The 22,901-nt window shown below is 32.3% G+C and overlaps 1 protein-coding gene across 4 annotated transcripts in view; it reads right to left on the bottom strand.

Annotated features, from left to right (window-relative positions):
- The window catches only part of LOC127179401 (neuronal PAS domain-containing protein 3), a 390,014-nt gene that overhangs the window by 40,524 nt on the left and 326,589 nt on the right, over positions 1 to 22,901 (bottom strand). For all 4 annotated transcript variants that reach the window (XM_051132788.1, XM_051132789.1, XM_051132790.1 and 1 more), the window contains one exon: positions 22,284 to 22,461. In XM_051132788.1, the coding sequence (XP_050988745.1) occupies positions 22,284 to 22,461 (178 nt within the window). The remainder of the gene's footprint in view (positions 1 to 22,283; positions 22,462 to 22,901) is intronic.

Below are 22,901 nucleotides of genomic sequence, written 5' to 3'. Positions count from 1 at the left end.
AAAACAGTTGTGCTGATTAATATTTTTGCAAAAACCGTGATACATTTTATTTTTTTAGGTTTCTTTGATGAATTGAAATTTCACAAGAAAAAGCATTTATTCAAAATAGAACTATTTTGTGACATTATAAATGTATTTACTTTTTTATCAATATATATATATTTATATTTCATTAGGATATTAAGTAAAGATCATGTTCCATGAAGATATTTAGTTAATTTCCTACTGTAAATATATCAAAACCTAATTTTTGATTCATAATATGCATTGCTAAGAACTTCATTTGAACAACTTTAAAGGTGATTTTCTCAATATTCTTAAACGATGTACATTAATGGAAATTATGACTTTTGACTGATTTTGTGGTCCAGGTTCACATATAGGATCATGTGACACTAAAGACTGGAGTAATGATGCTGAAAATTCAGCTTTGCATCTCAGGCATAAATTACATTTTAAAACATATTAATATAAAAAAGTGTTTTTTTTTTTAATGGAAAATATTTCAGTGTTTTTTTTTTTCTCTGTTTGCAATCATAAGACTCTTCTTTCAAAAATATGAAATACTCTTACTGACCCAAAACTTTTAAACAATAATGCATTTGTTGTTCATTCATTGATTCACGCATTCATATGTTCTTTCTTACATTGTGTAAGTAAATGAACAAGATTAGAATTGATTCTGAATCATTTCAGATAAACATATCAATGCAAATGATATCTGTTTGTTGATTCTCAAAGTTTCTTTCATTCAGAAAACAATAGTAGTTAATATGAGTGTATGAAGCATATACACTAATATTAATTTGAGTCACAAAAACAAATTAGATTTGTTCTTTCTTTCTTTCTGTCTCGATCACTCAACACCTTCCTTTCCGAGTGCAACAGAAACTCTCCATCCTTTCCCGTTCTTTCTCCACTTACCGCTGTTCCTAACACATCAGAATGGGCTGTAAAATCATGAAAAATGTGCAGTCCTTACGGGGCAGCACTCGCGCACATATATGTCCACCCAGACATTCATCACTCGGCAGGTATTGTCAGTGAAAGTTTAATTGCATAAACACTCCGTTACTGTCCTGTCATATTTCTTGTCAGGCTGGATTCTCTCTCTGGGTTCACTATCGCACAAAACTATAATTGAATTGCTAGCGAATCGCACCGGTGCCAAGGGGAGTGCGGCTTTATGAATAGAATTTGTTTTCTATCAGCAAGTCTGACAAATTGTGTCACGAGGAGGCGCGGGGCCGATAATTTCCCCCGTTTATTGGGCAAAGACCTGTTAGCTGCTCGCCCCTTATCTCTGCCGTGGTGTAAAGCCCAACTAAACAAACGTGTATATATATTTGAAATTTGGCAATGAGAGCGTTTGGCTTCTGCAGGGGGGAGTGCTGGCAAAACACCACAGGAAATGGTGAATAAGAGCATTATTTTCATCCACTCATCTTAGACATGGACTCGGAGGTCAAGTGGACTGAATAATCTGTGTTCGGAAGAAAAACACTTGATATGTGGAGTGACGCACGCGGTGTGTCAGGATCGCAGATGAATAATTATGAAACCACTCTTGAAAATTAAAATACTTTTAAATTAAACTTGTGATGCCTTGTAATACATTATGCCTGATTTAAGAATACAGATTGCTTTCTTGTAGCGCATAATAAACCGAAATGAGACACAAACACGTTTCAAATGAGGATCAGATTTTTGTTCTGCTATAAAGGTAATTATGATTACTAACAGACTAACCCAAACCAAAAAGAGACAATCTTCTCATACCTTGACTTTGGAGAGCATATGAACTAAATGAAATAAACAATGAAAAGTACAGTAAAAAATACAGCAATATTGTGAAATATTATTACAATTGAAAGTAATTGTTTCCTATTTGAATATATTTTAAAATGCAATTTATTTCTGTGACGCAAAGCTGAATTTTCAGCATCATTACTCCAGTTTTCAGTTACACAATCCTTCAGAAATCATTCTAACATGTTGATTGGCTGCTCAAGAAACATTTCTTATCATTATCAATGTTAAAAACAGTTATGTTGCTTGACATTTTTGTTAACTGATAATTTTCAGGATTCTTTGATGAATAGAAAGTTCAAAAGAACAGCATTTTTGTGAAATTGTTTTTCTTTCCTAACACTATAAATGTCTTTACTGTCACTTTTGAATGATTTAATTCATCCTTGCTAAATAAATATACAATATTTCTTTAAAAAAAAACAAAAACTTACTGACCCCAAACTTACACTGTAAAAAAAATAAGTTGTTTCAACTTAAAAAAGTTAGTTGGTGCTGCCTTCAAATTTTAAGTTTAGTCAACATAAAATGTTAAGTTGTACTACATGAAAAGCTGGATATTTGAGTTGACAACGTAACATTTTAAGGCAGCATGAGCACTTACTTTTTTTTAGTTGAAAAAACGTTGTTTTTTTTTTAACAGTGTATGACAGTTGTGTACAAGCCTTTGTTTATTCATTCAATCATTTGTTGGTTCAGTTTTTTCATCCATCCATTCATTCATTACATTTTCTTTTCCTTCCCTCCTTTCTTCCTTCTACCAATCATAAAGAGTAAATGAGCTTTATTTGCAAATAATTTCTTTATTTTATTGTCTAAATGTTCCCAAATGGAGGTTTGGTCACTTTTAGTTCACTTTTAGGGATAACTCCACATGGAAATGGGGAAAAAATAGTATACTACACTGTAAAAAACAATTTGTTGAGACAACTTAAAATCATTTGTTACCTTAAAATTTTAAGTTGAGTCAACTCAAATAAGTTCAGTCAACTTGAAATGTTAAGTTGTACTAAGCGACAATTTAGAATTTTGAGTTGATTCAACTTAAAATTTTAAGGCAGCTGGGTAACTTACCCAGCTCTTAAATTTAACAAACCAATTTTTTGTTGTCACTTAGTACAACTTAATTTCAAGTTGACTGAACTTATTTGAGTTGACTCAACTTAAAATTTTAAGGCAGCAGGGTAACAAATTATTTTAAGTTTACTCAACAAATCGTTTTTTTTTTTATGTTTGTTTGTTTTTTACAATGTAGTAATATTTGTCTGTACAGCCCAAATAAACAAACATATGTGACCTTGGACCACAAAACCAGTCATAAGGGTCAATTTTTTTGAAATTGAGATTTATACATTATACGCATACAAGCTTTTAATTGATGTATGATTTGTTAGGATAGGACAATATTTGGCCGAGATACAACTATTTGAAAATCTGGAATCTGAGGGTTAAAAAAAAATCTGAATATTGAGAAAATCGCCTTAAAAGTTGTCCAAACGAAGTTCTTAGCAATGCATATTACTAATCAAAAATTAAGTTTTCATATATTCACAGTAGGAAATTTACAAAATATCTTCATGGAACATGATTTTTACTTAATATCCTAATGATTTTTGGTATAATAGAAAATTTGATAATTTTGACCCATACAACGTATTTTTGGCTATTGCTACAAATATACACATGCTACTTAAGACTGGTTTTGTGGTCCAGGGTCACATATACCAAACTCGTTAGCACATATTCTCCAGATGATGCAGGCTCGAGTAATTTTCTGTGTTTTTTCACCATATTACTAATCTAAAAAGAGTCAACAGGTTAAAATTCGAAGGTAAACCTATGTGTGCTTTTGCTACTTCAAAAACATTTACCGCAAAACCCATCGTAGCCTGAGCAAGAATTACAGCCCACAAACCAAACACACGAGCCTGATGATGTAGTACAAACACAAAATCCATAAAACGCATAAAACAAAAGATGATCTCGGGGTTCAGTCCTAACTGCCCTCTCATCCCGCAGAAGCCAGGCTCAAATTGGGCTTTTCCTGTGTGAAAGCGCCAAGCAGCTTTACGGAAAGACTTTCCCACCGCGCGACTCGCCGCGCACCCACTGCCTGGGAACGGAGGCGTAATGCTCGGCGCCTACTCCTCGCGCCTGATAAAAAGCCCTTTCTGACAACCTTATCAGCCAAATAAGCTTAAATAAAACTGGCTTCTAATAGTCTGGAGACCGCTTGATCCCGCCTTTGTCTTCCAAAGCTCCGAAGCCTTCCTCCTCCAGTGATCTTGCGCTTTCCTCGTGACAGAATTCTCAATCTTTTAGGCCGGCTAAGCTGTCATTAGTTTCTTTGTTCCTCTCGCTGGATTGTTTTGCATGTTTCTGTATGGTTTGATACTGAAGGGCTCATGACGGCTGAAGCGCTATAGACATTTGAAAAGCTTGATAATGCCCTTTAATAATAGCCGAGATGAGAGGCATCAGCATGTGACTCCTCAGTCCTCAATTCCGTCACAGAGAATAAAAGACCCTCAGAACGCACGCGTACGCCAGGCGTAAAAGACAACGCTGTGAACTCATTAAAACTAGAGCTGATCGATTAATTATATGATATGCCAATTCATTCCATATATATCAATATTTCCTGAGAAAAGCTCTTAAATGAAGATAATTAAAGGACGTTACATGATTCTGACAGACTAAGGGAAGAGGCTTTAGAAAGCAATATATTGTCTCTGCGTCTCATGCAAAAAGTGTCAAGTTCATTGTTTTTTAACATGTTAATGTGTTAAATTAAAGCACAAAAATGGATAAGACCTAGAAAAACTCGAATCAAAGAGGCACGAGAGTATATACATAAAACAAAAAGGTGACTAGAGACGACTAATTTTGTCGTTCCTATAAAAATGTTTTGATAATAAGCATGAAAGGCACTAAAGATGATGTTTCTTTGATGTCACACAGTTAAACTAAACAACAATAATAAAATAAAAGGAAAACTGGTATCAAAGGTCTCATATTTTTTACACAAAGCTTTTTGTTGCTACAAAACTTTAAAAAAGGTTATTTGTATATTTAACTTTCATGTAGCCCTAAACCTCACTTTCTTCTGTAGAAGACAAAACGAGATGTTTTGAAGAATGTTCAAACTGATCAAAAAGGAGTTAAAGGATTAATTCACTCCTGCATTAAAATTTTTTGATAATTTACTCATCCCCATGTCATCCAAAATGTTCATGTCATTCTTTCTTCTTCTTCTTCTTTCTACTTCAGTGGGGAACAACGGGTTGAAGGTCCAAATTGCAGTTTCAGTGCAGCTTCAAAGGGCTCTACATAATCCCATCTGAGGAATAAGGGTCTTGTCTAGTGAAACGATGTGTCAACTTCTAAAAAAAAAATTCATATACTTTTTAACCACAAATGTTCGTCTTGCACTAGCTCTGCAATGCCCGACTTCACACATTACGTAACCACGTTGGAAAGTTCATGCGTAGGGATGCACAATATCTCCCGATACTGGCTTTAAATGTACATTTCGGCATCGGCCCAGTATGAAAAAATGATGCCGATATGTCTTGCCGATAAGAGGAATAACCACATGTGCTAGCGATTAGATCAAGACTCATGTGGCTCATTCTTTAAGCAAAGTTTTGCCTGAATGGTGATTGCATTCACTGTTTTAGATCGCTGCGTTTAATCTGAGAATGCACTTTGCACTAATTCCCGTTTGGTAAGGAGTACGGCAATTCCGTAGGGGGCGCTGTTGGCCTACTTCTAATAAAATGAAACTAAAATTCACAAATAACATTTAGACTGATTAAATAAAGCAGTAAGTGAAGTCATAAAATCATGAGTATGTTTTGATTTTAAGGTCAGAAGCTATAGCTTACATAAAAAAAGGACCAAAAAAAACCCCAAAACAACCACGACACTTGTAAATTAAATAATTTTATATATACTGATTAATTCATTAATGTGTAATATGTTATATTTAAACAAATTGTGGGCTTTAAATGATTTTTGAAATTTTTACAACTCTTTTGCTTTAGACCATCGACAAATGTTAAATCTTAAAATAAAATGTTATGGTTACCATTGCATTTTTCTGAAAAAGAAGAACAAGAAAAAAAGCAGCAATTGATATATAGTTTACTTATAGTTATTTTCAAAGCTTCAATGTCATTGTAAAATAACCACATTATTGTTTATTTAATTCTAACAAATAAATTCTTGTTAAAAACGAACCAAATTTTTTTAAATAAATGCTTACAATTTCTGCATAGGAGAGACTTGGTATTGTTTCCAAACAAAAGGAAATTGTTGGTATCGGCATTGGCTATTGGCCAAAATATCGGAAAAAATGGTTAGTTCTTCATCTGTGTACTTCGGTTAAAAAAGGTAGGGTTTTACCCTTTTTTGTAAAGGGTGTTTGACATTCTTTGCATGTTCGCTTTGTAAACACTTGTGATTAAAAAATATACAAACGTTTATTTATTTATTTTTTTTAGAAAATGGCTGATCGTTTTGCTAGATAAGGCAAAGATTCCTCGCCTGAGATCATTTGAAGCTGCATCCTCATTGAAGTCCACTACATGGAGAAAAATCCTGAAATGTTTTCCTCAAAAACCTGAATTTCTTTTCGACTGAAGAAAGAAAGACATGAACATCATGGATGACATGGGGGTGAGTAAAAATTCTGCAATAAACAAACTCGAAAGTCATATGGATCTAGAACAACATGAGGGTGAGTAAATGATGACAAGTTGTTTTTTTTCCAAGTTTACATACACATTTAAGTGCGTTTTCAGGCAAATTGTTTGCATGGCAAAGGACAAATAAAGATCAACGCACTTCCTCTGAGCTTTTCCGGCACGTAAAGACCGGCCAGGATTGATGGGCATTTTTAAATCAAGTTATGTTCTAGCAAGAGTCTTAATTTAAGGCTAAACTTAGGGCCTGGGATAAATGAACACATCAGATGATTAAAAACATTTGTCTTAGCGAGCAGGCCGGTCCCTTATTTATGGTGGCTAGTTCATCACGACGCCCAGCTTGGAGCTTTTGACAGTGAATCTATCTGATGAAGCGATAGGCACTTTCATAATTACGGAGTAAGTTATGACGTTTTCCTTCAAGCACGCAAAATTAACAGGCATTATGTCTATTACTTACAACTAGCAGGATCGTTACAGCAGCAGTGCTGTAAAGGCTACAGAGCATGCTGTTTGCATGCATGTCAAACATATGCAACATTAAATTAATGTATATGGTACAGGCCAGGGAACAAAACTCCAGAAGAGACAAAAATCTTTGACATGCTATTCTATTCTATTCTATTCTAGAAAAAAAAAAAACATCTAAGCCCAACACTTACATGTATTTAATTGCCCATGCAGACATTACAGTGACCAGAAGCTGAATTTCTAATATTTTTTTCATTTCAATAAAACTCAAATCAGAAAAAAAGAATGTAAAGAAAACGCATCAACAAACTCTAAAACCTGAAATTTATTACATTATTAAATTTACTGTGACAATAGATAGTATAAAGATACGATCCAGTGTTATTTTAGTACTACTGAAAAACTGTTAGTTTTGATATTTAGTTTTAGTTGAATTTTTTTTTATTTTATTTAAATGTGTAATTTTTACTTATTTTTCTTATTTTATTTAAACATTTTTTTTTTTTATTGGTTTTACTTAAAAAGGTAAATTTAATGTAATGTAAAAGCCATGACAGTTTATTAAATATACTATTATTGTATATTAAGTATCATAATCTTACTTTATTTTTATTCTCAGTAGTGGACAAATTAATTTTAAGTTTAATTTTAGTGTTAGTTTAGTTTTTTATTAGTTTTTTACATTTTACTTAAATGTATAAGTTTTTTTTTCTTATTTTATTTATTTACTTTTTATTGGGTTTACTTAACAACAAAAATATGGACAGATAATTATTTAAAATTATGCATTCTAGTAATTGAATTATTGCATCATGATATCGTACATATTTTTTTAAAAATATTTTAAAATGGTTTTAAATTATTTTTTAAAACATAATTATTAAAAAAAATCAACAGATCAAAAAAGTACAAAAATATTTATGACTGTTTATTAAATAGAATATTGTCTATTAAGTATAATAATCTTATTTTTATTTTAAGTCACATTTTTAGTTTTAGTTTATTTAGTTTTAGTGTTTTTAGTACTTAAAATATTTTTATTTATATTATATATATTTTTTAATGTTTTTACTTAACTAAACTATGGACAGATAATTATTTAAAAAAAAATAGATTCTAGTAATGGAACTGTTGTGTTATGATATCGTACATTACTTAAAAATATTTTTAAAATTTACTTTAAAATATTATTATAAAAAAATCAACAGATTAAAAATTTACAAAATATATTTCCTAATAAAAAGGTAAATGTAATGTAATGTAAAAGCCAATATTGCTTATTACATAGACTATTATTGTCTATTAAGTAACATAATCTTACTATTATTTTATTCTCAGTAGTGGACCAAAAATAAATAAATAAATAAATAAATAAATAATAATAAAAAAAATCTCTCTATATTTTTTGTCTGCACTCTAGACTCATGTGAGCAATACCACAATTCCGACCGCCTGCAAACCAACATATTTGTTTACAATTACCAAACAATCAATTTATAGATGTCTTCATATTATGTCATTATCTCAACAAAAAAAAATACAAGGCAGTTCCAAGGACTGTCGTGTGCATGAGTATGTGTGACTCATCCTGAGGGATTCTCATGAGTAATAAAACGACAACAGTAACACACATTGGACGGAGCTCAACACACCATCTCCTCCTGCTCATCTCCACAGCGGCTACGGCAAAAAACTCCCCATCTGCCATCTGTGATTGGAGCCCGCCACTGGAAAAATCACGCCGCAAATCTCTGAATCTGCGTCCCAGTCATGCCTGCCATAATAGACGCTACTGGAAAACAAATACACATGTTTAACTCACAATAGCCACCTGCACTGCCGCAACACTGCGTTTGTATTTACAGCTGAGACAACCTGAGTGTCTGATTTGGCCTGATTTGGTCTATAGATAAGAAGACAAAACATCACAGCAGACACCGATGTTTGTTTTAATTAAATGCACTCCTTTCGCTGACAGAAACGCAGATGGACAAAAGAATCGGATTTGCATTCTTAATCAAAACGAGGCGTGTGGCAGAATAAACAGATCTGACGCTTCGCGGGAAAACAAACTCAAGCTGTGGCCGTGCTTTAATTGTCAGAAAACGCATCTATAGTATAGCCGAACTGCTGAAACTTATCCTTCCTCTCTGGGTTGATATTAACATAGCAGGCCAGTCTGTGTATCTGCAGACGTCTGGTTCGGAAAGCTGCTCAGTTTGGACGGAGGCCAGACGGGATGTTCTGGCTGGCCGGTATTAAACGTGTCAGCATAAGATCTCTGAGCTCCTGTGGCTCTTAACATTTGTTAGCTCTAGACAGATCAGTCATGAGCAAACCCTAGGAGCTTCTCTGCTGCTTACTGTCTACATAGGCAGCATTTACTGGAGGAAATGCAACTGATTTGTGAAGGTTTTCATGGGAAGTAACTCAAAGTGAACTAAAGCCACAAACACACTCTATTCAAGTATGCAGATGTGAATTCATAGTACATACATAAACTGCATTACTGTGTTACTCTAGAAGAGGCAAATCTTGTTTATACCATAGTTAATACTTTTACATTAAGGGCCAGATTTACTAAAGCGTCCTTTGGCGTTAAAATAGTACTGTCAGGATTTACTAAAGACGTGCAACTGAGAATTAGCATTGAGGACAGAGCTATTTTTGCACCTGACTTTATTGAATATGCATTTGCAGGAGTTTCCCTTTCAGATGCAAAACGTATGGGAGAAGAGAATTAAAATGAATCACGCAACACAATTTACTAACGTTCACAATATGCACGTTCAATTACAGGTATTTGCTAAAAGAAGCATGTCTTAAAGCAGGTGGTAATTTGCGCTGCTCTTGGAAGATTGCACTGGTCATTATGGAAATAATCTGGCTGCGTCTGTGTTTTTTAATGTGCGCATTGTTAGTAAATCACATGCAGAATTTTTCCCTCCCATCGGTGCTTTTATGGAATTAAGCTCTAACGTTAATTTGCCCGGTTTGGTAAAACTGGACCTAAGGTTCTATATATTACAATTAGTTGATGCAATAGATAACATAATCCATCGTGAACTAACAGAGCTTAAAGCTGTTAAAATATCAATAATGCACTATAAAAAAAATTCAACAATTTATATATATAAAAATCACAACCGTATTTTTTTATTGGTAATTGGTAATTAAAAAAGGTTGGTTTTTTAAAAAAAAAAAAAAAAAAAAGGTAACTGTAAATGTGAGAATTCTCATTTCTCAGAATTAATTTCTCAAACTTCCAATTCTGAGAAATAAAGTTGCAATTCAGATTTTTTTTCTCAATTGTGAGATAAAAGTGAGTTATAAATTCAGAATTGTGAAATATAAACTTGTAATTCTGAGAAATAAAGTCAGAATTGTGTTATAAACTCACAGCTGCGAGTTATAAAGTCAGAATTGCAAGAAAAATGCAATTCTGAGAAATAAAGTCGCAATTCAGATTGTTTTCTTAATTGTGAGATATTAACTTGCAATTGTGAATTATAAAGTCTGAATTTTGAGAAATAAAGTTGCAATTCTGAGAAATGAATTCAGAATTGTGTTATAAACTCGCAATTGTGAGTTATAAAGTTAGAATTAAGAGACAAATGCAATTCTGAGAAATAAAGTCTCAATTTTAATTTTTTTCAACAGTGAGAAAATAAACTCAGAAGTGTAAGTCATAAACTCGCAACTGAGATATAAACTCGCAATTTTGAGAATTAGTTTTTTTTAGAATTAAAGTCAGAATTACAAGACAAACTCACAATTCTGAGAAATAAAGAAGTCAGTCAATTGCATGTTATAAACTCGTAATTGCGAGTTATGAAGTCAAATGCAAGACAAACTTGTAATTCTGAAAAAATAGTCTTAATTCTGATTTTCTTTCACGACTGTGAGATATTAAGAAGAAGAGATATTCTGAGAAATAAAGTCTCAATTTTGATTTTTTTCTTAATTGTGAGAAAATAAACTCACAACTGCTGAGTTATAAACTTGCAAATGAGATATAAACTGAGAAATGAAGTCAGAATTGCGTTTTATGAACTCGCAATTGCGAGTTATGAAGTCAGAATTGTGAGATATAAACTCGCATTTCTGAGAAATTAAGTCAGAATTGTTATAAACTCACAATTGCGAGTTATAATGTCAGAATTGCGAGAAAAAACGTCAGAATGGCAAGATATAAACTCATAATTGCCAGAAAAAGTCAAAATTGCCAGAAAGTTTTTATCTCGCAATTCTAACTTTATTTCTTGCACTTGCAAGTTCATATCATGCAATTCTGACTTTACAACAAACAATTGCAAGTTTATATCTCACAATTCTGAGAAAAAAAAAGTCAGAATTGTGAGTTTGTATCACTGAACTCTAAGAAAAAAGTACAAACGGTGAGACAAAAAGCTACAATAATCTTTTTTTTTTTTTTTTATTTAGTGGTGGAAACTGGCTTCCATATTGGTAAGACATTTATTGTTTTTGGAAGAAGTCTTTTAAGCTCACCATAGCTGCAATTATTCAAACATAAATACACTAAAAAGAGTAATATTATAAAATATTATTATAATTTCAAATGACTGTTTTCTACTTTAATATATTATTAAATATAATTTATTCCTGTGATGTAAAGCTGAATATTTTTGAAGCAGCATTACACCAGTCTTCAGTTATTTCATGAATAAAAAGTTAAAAAACAACATTTACTATCTTTATTGTCACTTTTGATCAACTGAATGCATCCTTGCGGAATAAAATATTCATATATTCATTTCTTTAAAAAACACATTTAATGAACCCAAACTTTTGAACAGTAATGCACATTAATAAATTCTGTTTTCATAATAACTAATGCATAAACTACCATATTGTTGTTATATTGAAACTTATTGCAAAGTATTACCAATAATTCAAAAAAACATGCAGCATTTGAGATGTTTATATCAATTTTAAGCTGTTATGTCTGTATTTTTTTCTAATAATCCTCCACAATTAGACCAAAACATAAAAAAATAATAGCAAACTTACTAAAATCTGTTTGTCACATGATTGCGGGAGACAGATTATAATAGTCTCTTCTAGTGTAGTACGCACCCGCCCCCCTCCTCTATTGCCTCTCATAAGGGTGAAGTATTGGGGCTCTGAAAGTGAGATGAATTGAAGAAATGTCAGATGGGTTCAAACATGACCCCATTGGCTGGGTCAGCCTGAATAAAATCAATATGTTTGAGCCGCAGACCTCAAGAACTTCAGATTTCAATTAAAACTCCTCCAATAGTTTTGGTCATGTGATCACTCCTGACCCCATTGATATCCCATTTTCCCAGAAACCAGGTGTTTGTGTGACTACGTGGAGTACATGTTAACAGATCTGGCATCGCCTGTTTGCAAATGCCAGTTGGTTTGATATTGAAATGCAATGATATGCTTATAAACTTATGTTTCCAAATACTCACCGTTAGAAGAATTAAAATAGTGCATAGTAAACACAGACAAATGACTAAAACTCTAAAACTGTGAAAGCGTTAAGAGACACGGTATCTGACAGGTTTGTTAGGCTAATGTGTGCCCTCCGTGAACGCTAATCCCATTATTTGTATTCTGAGCCAGCGCTAACTGCTTGTGTGACCCTAACTCTTCTCAAGGACACTTCTCTATATGTGCCAAACACCTACGATGGAGCGGGATTCACCTGGGAGGATTCTGGGTAATGCAGACCACAGAATCCCCTAATGACCCAGACAGTGGACAGCAGCCGCTTAGGTCAGTGACCTCGGCTAGATGCCTCTGGTGTCCTTAGAGCCCCGCGGCTGAATGAAACTCAACACATTTCCTAGCAAAAAGACTGTGTGAAAAATAATCATTACAGTGACGGTGTTACACGACTACAAAAAAATGAAAGCTACAGGATATTACTACAAAAAAAGAAACAAAAATGATATATATATATGTATAATTTTCTAATATTATATATAATATATAAATAAGCATCCTTGCTAAATAAAAGTTACAAATGTTACAAAAGTTATAAAATGTTACAAAAGCTTTTTATTTCAGATAAATGCTTCAGATATTAATATTTCTGTTCATCAAATAATTCTGAAAAAAAATTACTTAACTGTTTTAAATATTGATAATAATAAAAATAATAATAATAATGAGTTTCTTGAACAGCAAATCAGCATATTGGAATGATTTCTAATCAATCATGTGACACTGAAGACTGGAGTAATGATGCACTGAAAATGTAGATTTGATCACAGGAATAAATTAAATTTTTAAAAATAGTCAAATAGAAAGCAGTTATATTAAATAGTAAAAATATTTCATAATATTACTGCTTTTGCTGTATTTTGGATCAAATAAATGCAGGCTTGATGAGCAGAAGAGACTTCTTAGCAGAAAAATTGTATGAATAATAGTAATAGTACAGTTACTACAAGATACAGTTACTGCAGGATATACAATATAATTGGCAAAATATGTTTTGGAAATAAACCAAAAAAACTATATATATATAAAAAAAAAAAAAAAAAAAAAAATATATATATACACACACACACACACACACACACACACTAATAATAACTTTATATTAATAATAATATTATATTAATAATAACTAGACTTTAAAAAAACTACAGAAAACGTATAAACAAAATTTTATATATAAAATAAAAATATAAAATTAAAGTTTGATTGTATTGACAATCCCTGCCAATTATTGTTTAATAGTTTAATTTTTATTCACTCATTTAATTAAAGGTGGAAGATTGACATTTAACATGTGATTAAACAAAATATTATTTAATATTTACCATGGTTAACATGATTACTATATTCATGTAGCATAGTACTTACAAACTACTTTTTCACAAAAAAATATGGTATCATCATGTTACTAGGTTGTTTGTAGCATTTTTTTTTTTTTTTCATTTTTAAAAATATTTTGTACATAAATAAAACATTTAAAATAAAATTTCAATGCTTTTCAGATTATGTGGCATTAAGTGTCTGGGAAACTACTTACAATGGTACTCTATTTTAATGTTTTCAACTCAAAACACTTGTAATATACAGCAGGTTAGAAAATGAAAACTTGCACTTTTTGCCATTCTCACTAAAGACATTTTATATAGTACACATTTTAAATGTCAATGAACATTCATTCAAATGAAAGCTGAAGGCGTAAATGTCCAAAATGAACACTAGTAAAAATATAAAAATGTGCAAAAAGGAGTGACAAAAAGTGAAACAGATTATCACATGATCTGACATCTCACTCCAGTCTCTTCCTGCTAATGTCATAAAACAAGACGGCGTTTCAGTGTGACTATGTGCATGTGTGTTTGTGTACAGTAGAGTGTGTGTATGCATGTGAATGCGTATGTGTGTTGTGTTGGAGGTTTTCCTCTGGTCTGACAGGGGTAGATTCAGAGGCCTTGTGGAAAAGAGCTCTATTTGCATTTCAAATGTCACCCGCAGCAGCAGACACCTGTTAAAGGCTAGAGGAGAATCCACACAAATCAAAGGTCTGACCCTGCGGGAGAGTCCGGATCACCCTGCCCATGGGCGACTGCTGCTCTGGACGCCCTGAGACGGCCGCTCGGCCCTGCGCTGGGACCCAACGCTCTTCACACAATGTTCTCAGTCCATCATTCTCACATGCAGCACTGCCAAAGGTTAATTCAGATGTTTTTTTTCCCTTTATTTATAGTATCTTGTTCTTTTTATCAATGTTTAATGCCACATCTCTTGTTTCTCGAATGCATGTCGGCATACTATACTGGTCCTCACGTGTCTGTTATAATTGAGGTGAAACCAAAATATCTTTTTCATTATTTCAATGGCAAAAAATGTATTTCAAATTAATTTAATTATAAATTAAATTACCTAAATGTGACCCTTAAGTAGCACGGGTATATTTGTAGCAATAGCCAAAAATACATTGTATGGGTCAAAAACAGATTTTTCTTTTATGCCAAAAATCATTGGGATATTAAGATAATGTTTCATGAAGTTATTTTAAATTTCTTATTGTAAATATATCAAAACTTAATTTTTGATTATTAATATGCATTGCTAAGAACTTCATTTAGACAACTTTAAAGGTGATTTTCTCAATATTTAGATTTTTTGCACCTTAGATTCCAGATTTTCAAAGTTGTATTTTGGCCAAATATTGTTCTATCCTAACAAACCATACATCAATGGAAACCTTATTGTTTATTGTATAAATCTCAATTTTAAAAAATGACTTTATGACTGGTTTTGTGGTCCAGAGTCACAAATGTGGATATAAATTGATACAAAAGTTAAAACCCAATAATAATATGGATATACCCAGATTTAAAATCTAATATTCTGCATTCAAATATGAAATGTAGCCAATATATACACATCTGTGACCACACAGTTTATTATTTATTTTATATTCATATAGCTATATATAATTTTAATGTAAACTTTCTGCCAAAACATTACATAACTGAGGTAAAATCACAGTAAAGCACAGTCTTTTACGAAATATTGCATTATTATTGTATATAATTATAACCACTGATAGAGTTGAAGAGTAACTAACTAAATATAGTGACATTATAAACTGCTTTCACAATAATTTAAGCAATTTACAGTAATGAGCTGATTCAAATGAATCATTTCAATGAATTAGCTTAACAGAACAGAATCACTGATTCAAATGATTCAGTAAATCAATCAATCAATCATCACAAAATTCCCTTTGCTTTGTTTTTTGTAGAAACAATTTATTAAAGTTAATTAGTAAGTCCAGGTTTGACTGAGATCCATTTTTGTGACAGAAAAATACTGATCTTTTTATAAAATTATATAAGATATTGTCCAATGAAATAGCTTTAGTATAGATACATTTTGTTAGTAGTTTGATATGAAGCTAATAAACTGTAGTTTAACTACTTGAAATTATGCACATCTTGTATCTTGGTAAACTTTTTATAGTAGCTTCCTCAACATTTAGATTTATTTTTATATTTAATCATTTAACAGACACTATTATCCAAAGCTACTTACAAATGAGGATAACATAAGCAATTAAACCAACAAAAGGATAACAATATGTAAGGGCTGTGACAAGTCCCAGCAAATATGCATTTTTTTCAATAAATAGAAGAAAATGGAATAGAGATAAAGGAGAAAGTGCTATTAATGGCTCCAGTGTTGACGAAAAACATGCATCTTTAGCCAACACTTTTTGTACTACAAATTATTACAAAAACTAATAATCAAAAGGAATCAAAAATTCAAACATAAACACTGTCTGAAATGAAGTGAAGAATCACACCTCCAATTTAAATGATTTCTCCATTTATTAGCCATTAGATGAACATCTAATTCTGAATGATTTGTTTCTTTAAAATGAATGAACAGGTTAAAGGAACTGTAACTAAAAGCAGTGCGGTGCACAACGTGCTCTCTGTGCCAGAGCCGATTGGACAGATGTCACAGGCTCACACGTCTGTTTCCAAATTCATCTCATTGCAAATGAAGCTTGAATCGTTTTCTTTTATTAATGCACAAACGGGGGGCTGCTTTTCACGCTCATCAAAAGCCTCTTGTTGACAAACAGCAGGATTACGATCTTCAAGAAAAATACCGCCGTCTTTACCGCTTTATTGCCGGCGTGTCATGCCCTTGAGAGAAAGAGAGAGAGAGATGGAGCCGGTGATGAGGGGAAAACATGCTCTCCCCTCCGCACTGCCAGATATTTAAAATAGGCTGTTGATAACACAATTTACTCTGCAGGTTGAGCAGATGAAAAAAGTGACATCATAGGCACAAAGAGGAGGAACAAACGAGTGTAGAGGCAGGACACACACACATACACACGTGAGGGAGGTGACAGGAGGTGAAACGCTCGACTCCACCTTAAACACAGCTCAGCCTGCCGTTCATTCAGAGAGAGAAAAATAGAGCACGAGAGGGAGATTTCGTGTCCCAAGGAGGACTATAATACCTGGAGAAAGATAACTATTAGCATTCCCATTCATCTTAATGACAGTAGCGCGGCTGGCGCGCAGATGTGACGCCAAAGACAGCAGACAGGGAAATATAAAAGTCAGGCAGCAGAAAGAATTATGACTGGTTAACCATTTACAATAATATAATGAAATATTACAAAAATGTAAAAAAAAAAAAACATTTTGTTTCTAGATGATGTAGTTGCAATATCTACCAGCAGAGGTGAATCGTCCAGCCAAGTTTTGGAGACATTTTTGACCGTTTCTGTAATTCTTGTCAAAGAGAATCATCTTCGCTAGTAAACTAATGTTACACTACAAGCAAATTTTTAAAGGTATGGAGTCCCTAAGGGGACATGGTGATAGGAAAAATTCAGTTTTGTATTGCATTCCCCCAATAAATTTTGCATTCTCCTGCAAAATGTGTGTTCTCTCACAACACATTTGCATTCTCTCAAAACACTTATGTATTTTTTCGCAAAAATATTGCATTCTTTTTTGCAAAACTATTGCATTTTCTCACAAAACGATTTCATTCCCTCTCAAAACCACTGCACGACTGCATTCTCTAGCAAAACTATTGTGTCTTCTTGCAAAACTATTGCATTCTTTCACAAAAATTGCATTCCCTCTCAAAACCATTGCATTTTCTTGCAAAACGATTTCATTCTCTTGCAAAATATTGCATTTTCTCACAAAACGATTGCATTCCCTCTCAAAACCACTGCACGGTTGCAATCTCTAGCAAAACTATTGCGTCTTCTTGCAAAACTATTGCATTCTTTCACAAAAAATGCATTCACTCTCAAAACCATTGCATTTTCTTGCAAAACGATTTCATTCTCTTGCAAAAATATTGCATTTTTTTGCAAAACGATTGCATTCTCTCACAAAACTATTGCATTCTTTTACAAAATTTGCATTCTCTCACAAAACGATTGCATTTTCTCTCAAAACTATTGCATTTTCTCGCAAACCGATTGCATTCTCTCGCAAAACTATTGCATTCTCTTTCACAAAACTATTGCATTCTTTTGCAAAACTATTATACTTTCTGGCAAAATGATTGCATTTCCTTGCCAAACGATTGCATTCTCTCACAAAACTATTGCATTCTTTCACAAAATTTGCATTCCCTCGCAAAACTATTGCATTTTCTCACAAAATTATTGCATTTTCTTGCAAAACTATTGCATTTTGCAAAATTATTGCATTCTCTCGCAAAACTATTGCATTTTCTCACAAAATTATTGCATTTTCTTGCAAAACTTGCATTCTTTCTCAAAACTATTGCATTCTCTCGCAAAACTATTGCATTTTCTCACAAAATTATTGCATTTTCTGCAAAAATTTTCTCACAAAATTATTGCATTTTCTTGCAAAACTTGCATTCCTTCTCAAAACTATTGCATTCTCTCGCAAAACTATTGCATTTTCTCACAAAATTATTGCATTTTCTTGCAAAACTTGCATTCTTGCTCAAAACTAATGCATTCTCTCACAAAACTATTGCATGCTCTTTTGCAAAACTATTACACTTTCTGGCAAAATGATTGCATTTCCTTGCCAAACGATTGCATTCTCTTGCAAAACTATTGCATTTTCTCGCAAAACTAATGTATTCCCCCAAGAAGCTTTGCATTTGCTCGCAAAATATTTCCATTCTCTTGCAAAAGTATTGCGTTCCCCCAAGAAACTTCATGCATCCTGCTGCAAAACTTGCCGCAAAAGTATTGTGTGCACCTGAGAATCTTCGTGTTCACCCAAAACATTTGCAATCACTCACAAAAGTATTGCATTCCCCAAAGAATCATTGCATTTGCTAATAAAAATTTGCGTTCTCTGGCAAAATGATTGAATTCTCTCGCAAACTTATTGCATTCTTTTGCTACTATTGCAACTGTTGTGTTCTCTCACTACTTTGCATTCTCTAGCAAAAGTATTGTTTTCTCAAGAAACTTTGTGTTTGCTCAGAAAACATTTGCGTTCCTTCGAGAAACATTGTGTTCACTAGCAAAACATTTGCGTTCTTTGGTAAAACTATTGTGAACAGCTTCACGTTCACTTGTGAAAGCACAAAAATACAGTTTTTTTTTTTTTTTTTTTTTTTTGAGAGCGAACGCAAAGTTTTTTGGGGAAATGCAATAGTTTTGCAAGATAACAAAAGTTTTATGAGTAAACGCAAAAAACATTAAAATACATTTATTTGCATTTTTTTTCTTCAAACACTACAATGTCCCTTTAGGGGCTCCATACAATGCACAAAAAATAAATAAGTAAAACAAAATAAATCTATTTCAGCAAGCTTACAACGTAGATGGCGTCATCTATTTAATGATTTTAAATATAATTTTATCTAGATATGACATCATGCTTCCCAACTTGGTTTAAAACACACTTTTAAACTTCTTGTACAGTATGTGTCTTCATTCCTCATAACTTATAAATTAAGCTCTGGTGTTAGAAGACCGTGGTGCCCTTTTTCTAATTGTAAAGCACATCTTTAATGATTCTGTGTATACACAAATAAATCTCAGTGTAGACCAGCCCTCTAACCATTAAAGACCCTCACTCTCTCTCACCGAGAAATTAACACTCACACACACACACACACACTCTTCTAGTCTGCCAGTGTGAAATTTCTGCCTGGCTAGGAAAAAAAGAAAAAGAAAACGCCACGAAAAGGACAAAACCACAAATGTGGAACTTCAATTAATTTAAAGCTCCAATCAGCAAAGAATAAATCCTTGGCAGATCTAATTACTGAAGCTCTCGGAAGACCCGGGCCGACCAGCCAATCTCCCTCATGTTTGAACAGCTTGATGAACTCGGGGACTGATGGATATCAAGTCATTTTGTTTAATTTATAAATGGATTTTCCCCTAATACTTAAATTATCATCAGTACAACACAATGAAAATGGGAACATTTGGAAGGCAAAGTCTATAAGAGCCCTGAAAGGAATTCCAATGAGGAATGTCACCTCTTTTCATCCCTGCTATACAATTCGTCTAATTAAATTCGGGACTAGGGTAAGCCTGTGTTACAGTGCTGCCGCCACACGGGCCGCCCCTCGAGGGTTCGGGGCCGAGCGGAAGACACTCATCAGGCATATCATGTCACACATGCCAGCGACACACACACGGACGTGTTTGGCAACCTCAGGTCCACTCACAGTGTTTCAGCATCGTATTGACATCTTGGTGCAGCGTATCTATAACACAAACCTCAGAAAGCAACATGGCTTTGGGTATAAATAAATAAACAGACAAGCAAAGAAATAAATAACTAAATAAAGAACACACAAAACAAATAATACAGCCTGAATCGGAGGCGTTAAGATCATTGGATGGAAGCATTACTCAAAACAATAGTGTACTTTTTAAAAAAGCTATGATTTACAATAATGTAAAAGTAACTGACCAAATCACACAATCCAGACAATTAAGTAGAAGTCTTATATATATGTATCTTTTTTCATTAGTTTTTTTAGCACATATATATATATATATATATATATATATATATATGCTAAAAAAATGAATTAAAATAATATAATATATTATTTTATATATTATTTTAATTCTTTTTTTAGCACATCTATATATATATGTGCTATATATATATATATATATATATATATATATATATATATTAGAATTAGACTCAGATATTCAAAAATAAAATAAAATAAAAAAATATAATAAAACTAAATCTAAAAAGGCCAAAATAATATATTAAAATAATGAAACAATATTAAACAAAACATAATAATATTTTTCAAATAGTAAAAAACGAAACAAAAATAATATAAATGTGTGTTCAAGGTCTCTGATGTGCGGTAAAATTGTTCACCAATGAGGAAATTAGAATGAAGTATTCAAAAATAAAATAAAATAAGGTCAAAATAAAATATTAAAATAAACACTATTAAACAAGAGATAATAAATAATAATATTTTTAAAATAGTAAAAAATTTAACTAAAATAATATAAATGTGTGTTCGCTGATGTGCGGAATCAAGTATTCAAAATAAATAAAATAAAATAAAATAAAATAAAATAAAATAAAATGGCCAAATTTTTTTTTAAATATTTAAAAAAGATAATAAATAATTATTTTTTTTAAATAGTAAAAAATGTAACTAAAATAATATAAATGTGTGATCTCTGATGTGCAGTCAAATTATTAACCAAAGAGTGAATTAGAATCAAGTATTCAAAAATAAAATAAAATAAAGTAAAATGGCCAAAACAAAATATTAAAATAATTAAATAATATTAAAAAAATATAATAAATAACAATTTTTTTTAATAGTGAAAAATCAAACTAAAATAATATAAATGTGTGGTCTCTGATGTGCGGTCAAATTATTAACCAATGAGTGAATTAGAATCAAGTATTCAAAATAAAATAAAATAAAATAAAATGGCCAAAACAAAATATTAAAATAATTAAATAATATTAAAAAAAGATGATAAATAACAATATATTTTTTTTAAATAGTAAAAAATTAAATTATATAATATAAATGTGTGGTCTCTGATGTGTGGTCAAATTATTAACCAATGAGTGAATTAGAATCAAGTATTTAAAAATAAAATAAAATAAAATAAAATAAAATAAAATAAAATAGCCAAAATAAAATAAATTAAAATAATTAAATAATATTAAAAAAAGATAATAAATAATTATTTTTTTAAATAGTAAAAAAACAAACAACAACAACAACAGCAACAACAACAACAACAACAAAAAAACTAAACTAATCTAGGCTAATATAAATATGTTTTCAAGGTCTCTGATGTGCAGTTGAATTGTTCACCAATGAATGAATTAGAATGAAGTTAATTCTAAAGGGTCAATATTAAATAAAATTTTAAAATAATAAAATAATTAAATACTGTTAAACAATAAAAAAATAGTGGCCTACCAATATATTGTCATGGCCGACATATCTGCCAATATTTGGCATTTATCAAGTGTTGCAATTGGCCAATAAGTTTTTACTGTTTGGTCGTATCTGTATGTATATATCCGTATATATTTCCATTATATCAGTCATCATCCACCCTGCTCTCTAACATATCGTTATCGACTTCGTTAAAAAAAAAAACAATATCGGTTGACCACTAATAAAAAATAAATCATTCAAAAAATTCAAAAAAGAAAACCCAAACTAGTTTACAAAATTATTGCACAAACCCAAGGTTGCCAGTTGCATGATGTCTAAACTTTAAGCCCTCGTGTTCTAACCTGACCAACAAGGCCGCTCATAGTCACATGATCTTACCTGGCTCAGGTGTCTCAGAGTGAGAGGAAGAGGAGGCAGAGCTGGCCCCGTCCTCGGCCCCGCCGCCCTGAGACAGCAGCCCTCTGCCCGGCGGAAGCTTCATACCCAGCTGCTCGGCCATCTCCACATGATCGCCCGGATGAACGTAATCGAACACGCTGCTGCCCGTCAGCTCTACCTGCAACAACACAAACAAGAGCCAGAGAGATGCATCAGTAAAAAAACAACACGAAACAGTGCTGTTTTCAGTATGTGTGTTCCCTGGGAATCAAACCCATGACCTTGGCACTGCAAGTGAAATATTCAACTAATCGCATGATATATTCCTCAACCAATTATTATTTCATATACACTCACACTGCTAAAAATGTCATGAAACTTTAATTCATATATGATCTGCTGTTTAGCATTATATAAAGTCTTTTAATGTCTTATTCATGAAGGTTAGTATGAAGTATTACCCAGCTATCTTTCATAGTGAGCCTAATGTGCTTTTCTGTAACTGTAGCACAGCTAAAAGCACTTGTGCTCTTTTTATTTTGTCTTCAATCCTCCCTCCAGAGGTTTCCTCTGCCTCTTCCCGGCTCGCCGAGACAACTTTCTGCTCTTTAGGGGAGA

This window comes from Labeo rohita, chromosome 17 (assembly GCF_022985175.1).
Source record: "Labeo rohita strain BAU-BD-2019 chromosome 17, IGBB_LRoh.1.0, whole genome shotgun sequence".
Classification (NCBI taxonomy): Eukaryota; Metazoa; Chordata; class Actinopteri; order Cypriniformes; family Cyprinidae; genus Labeo; species Labeo rohita.
Note: the sequence above shows the minus strand (reverse complement) of the source record. Positions and strands in the feature narration are given on the sequence as shown.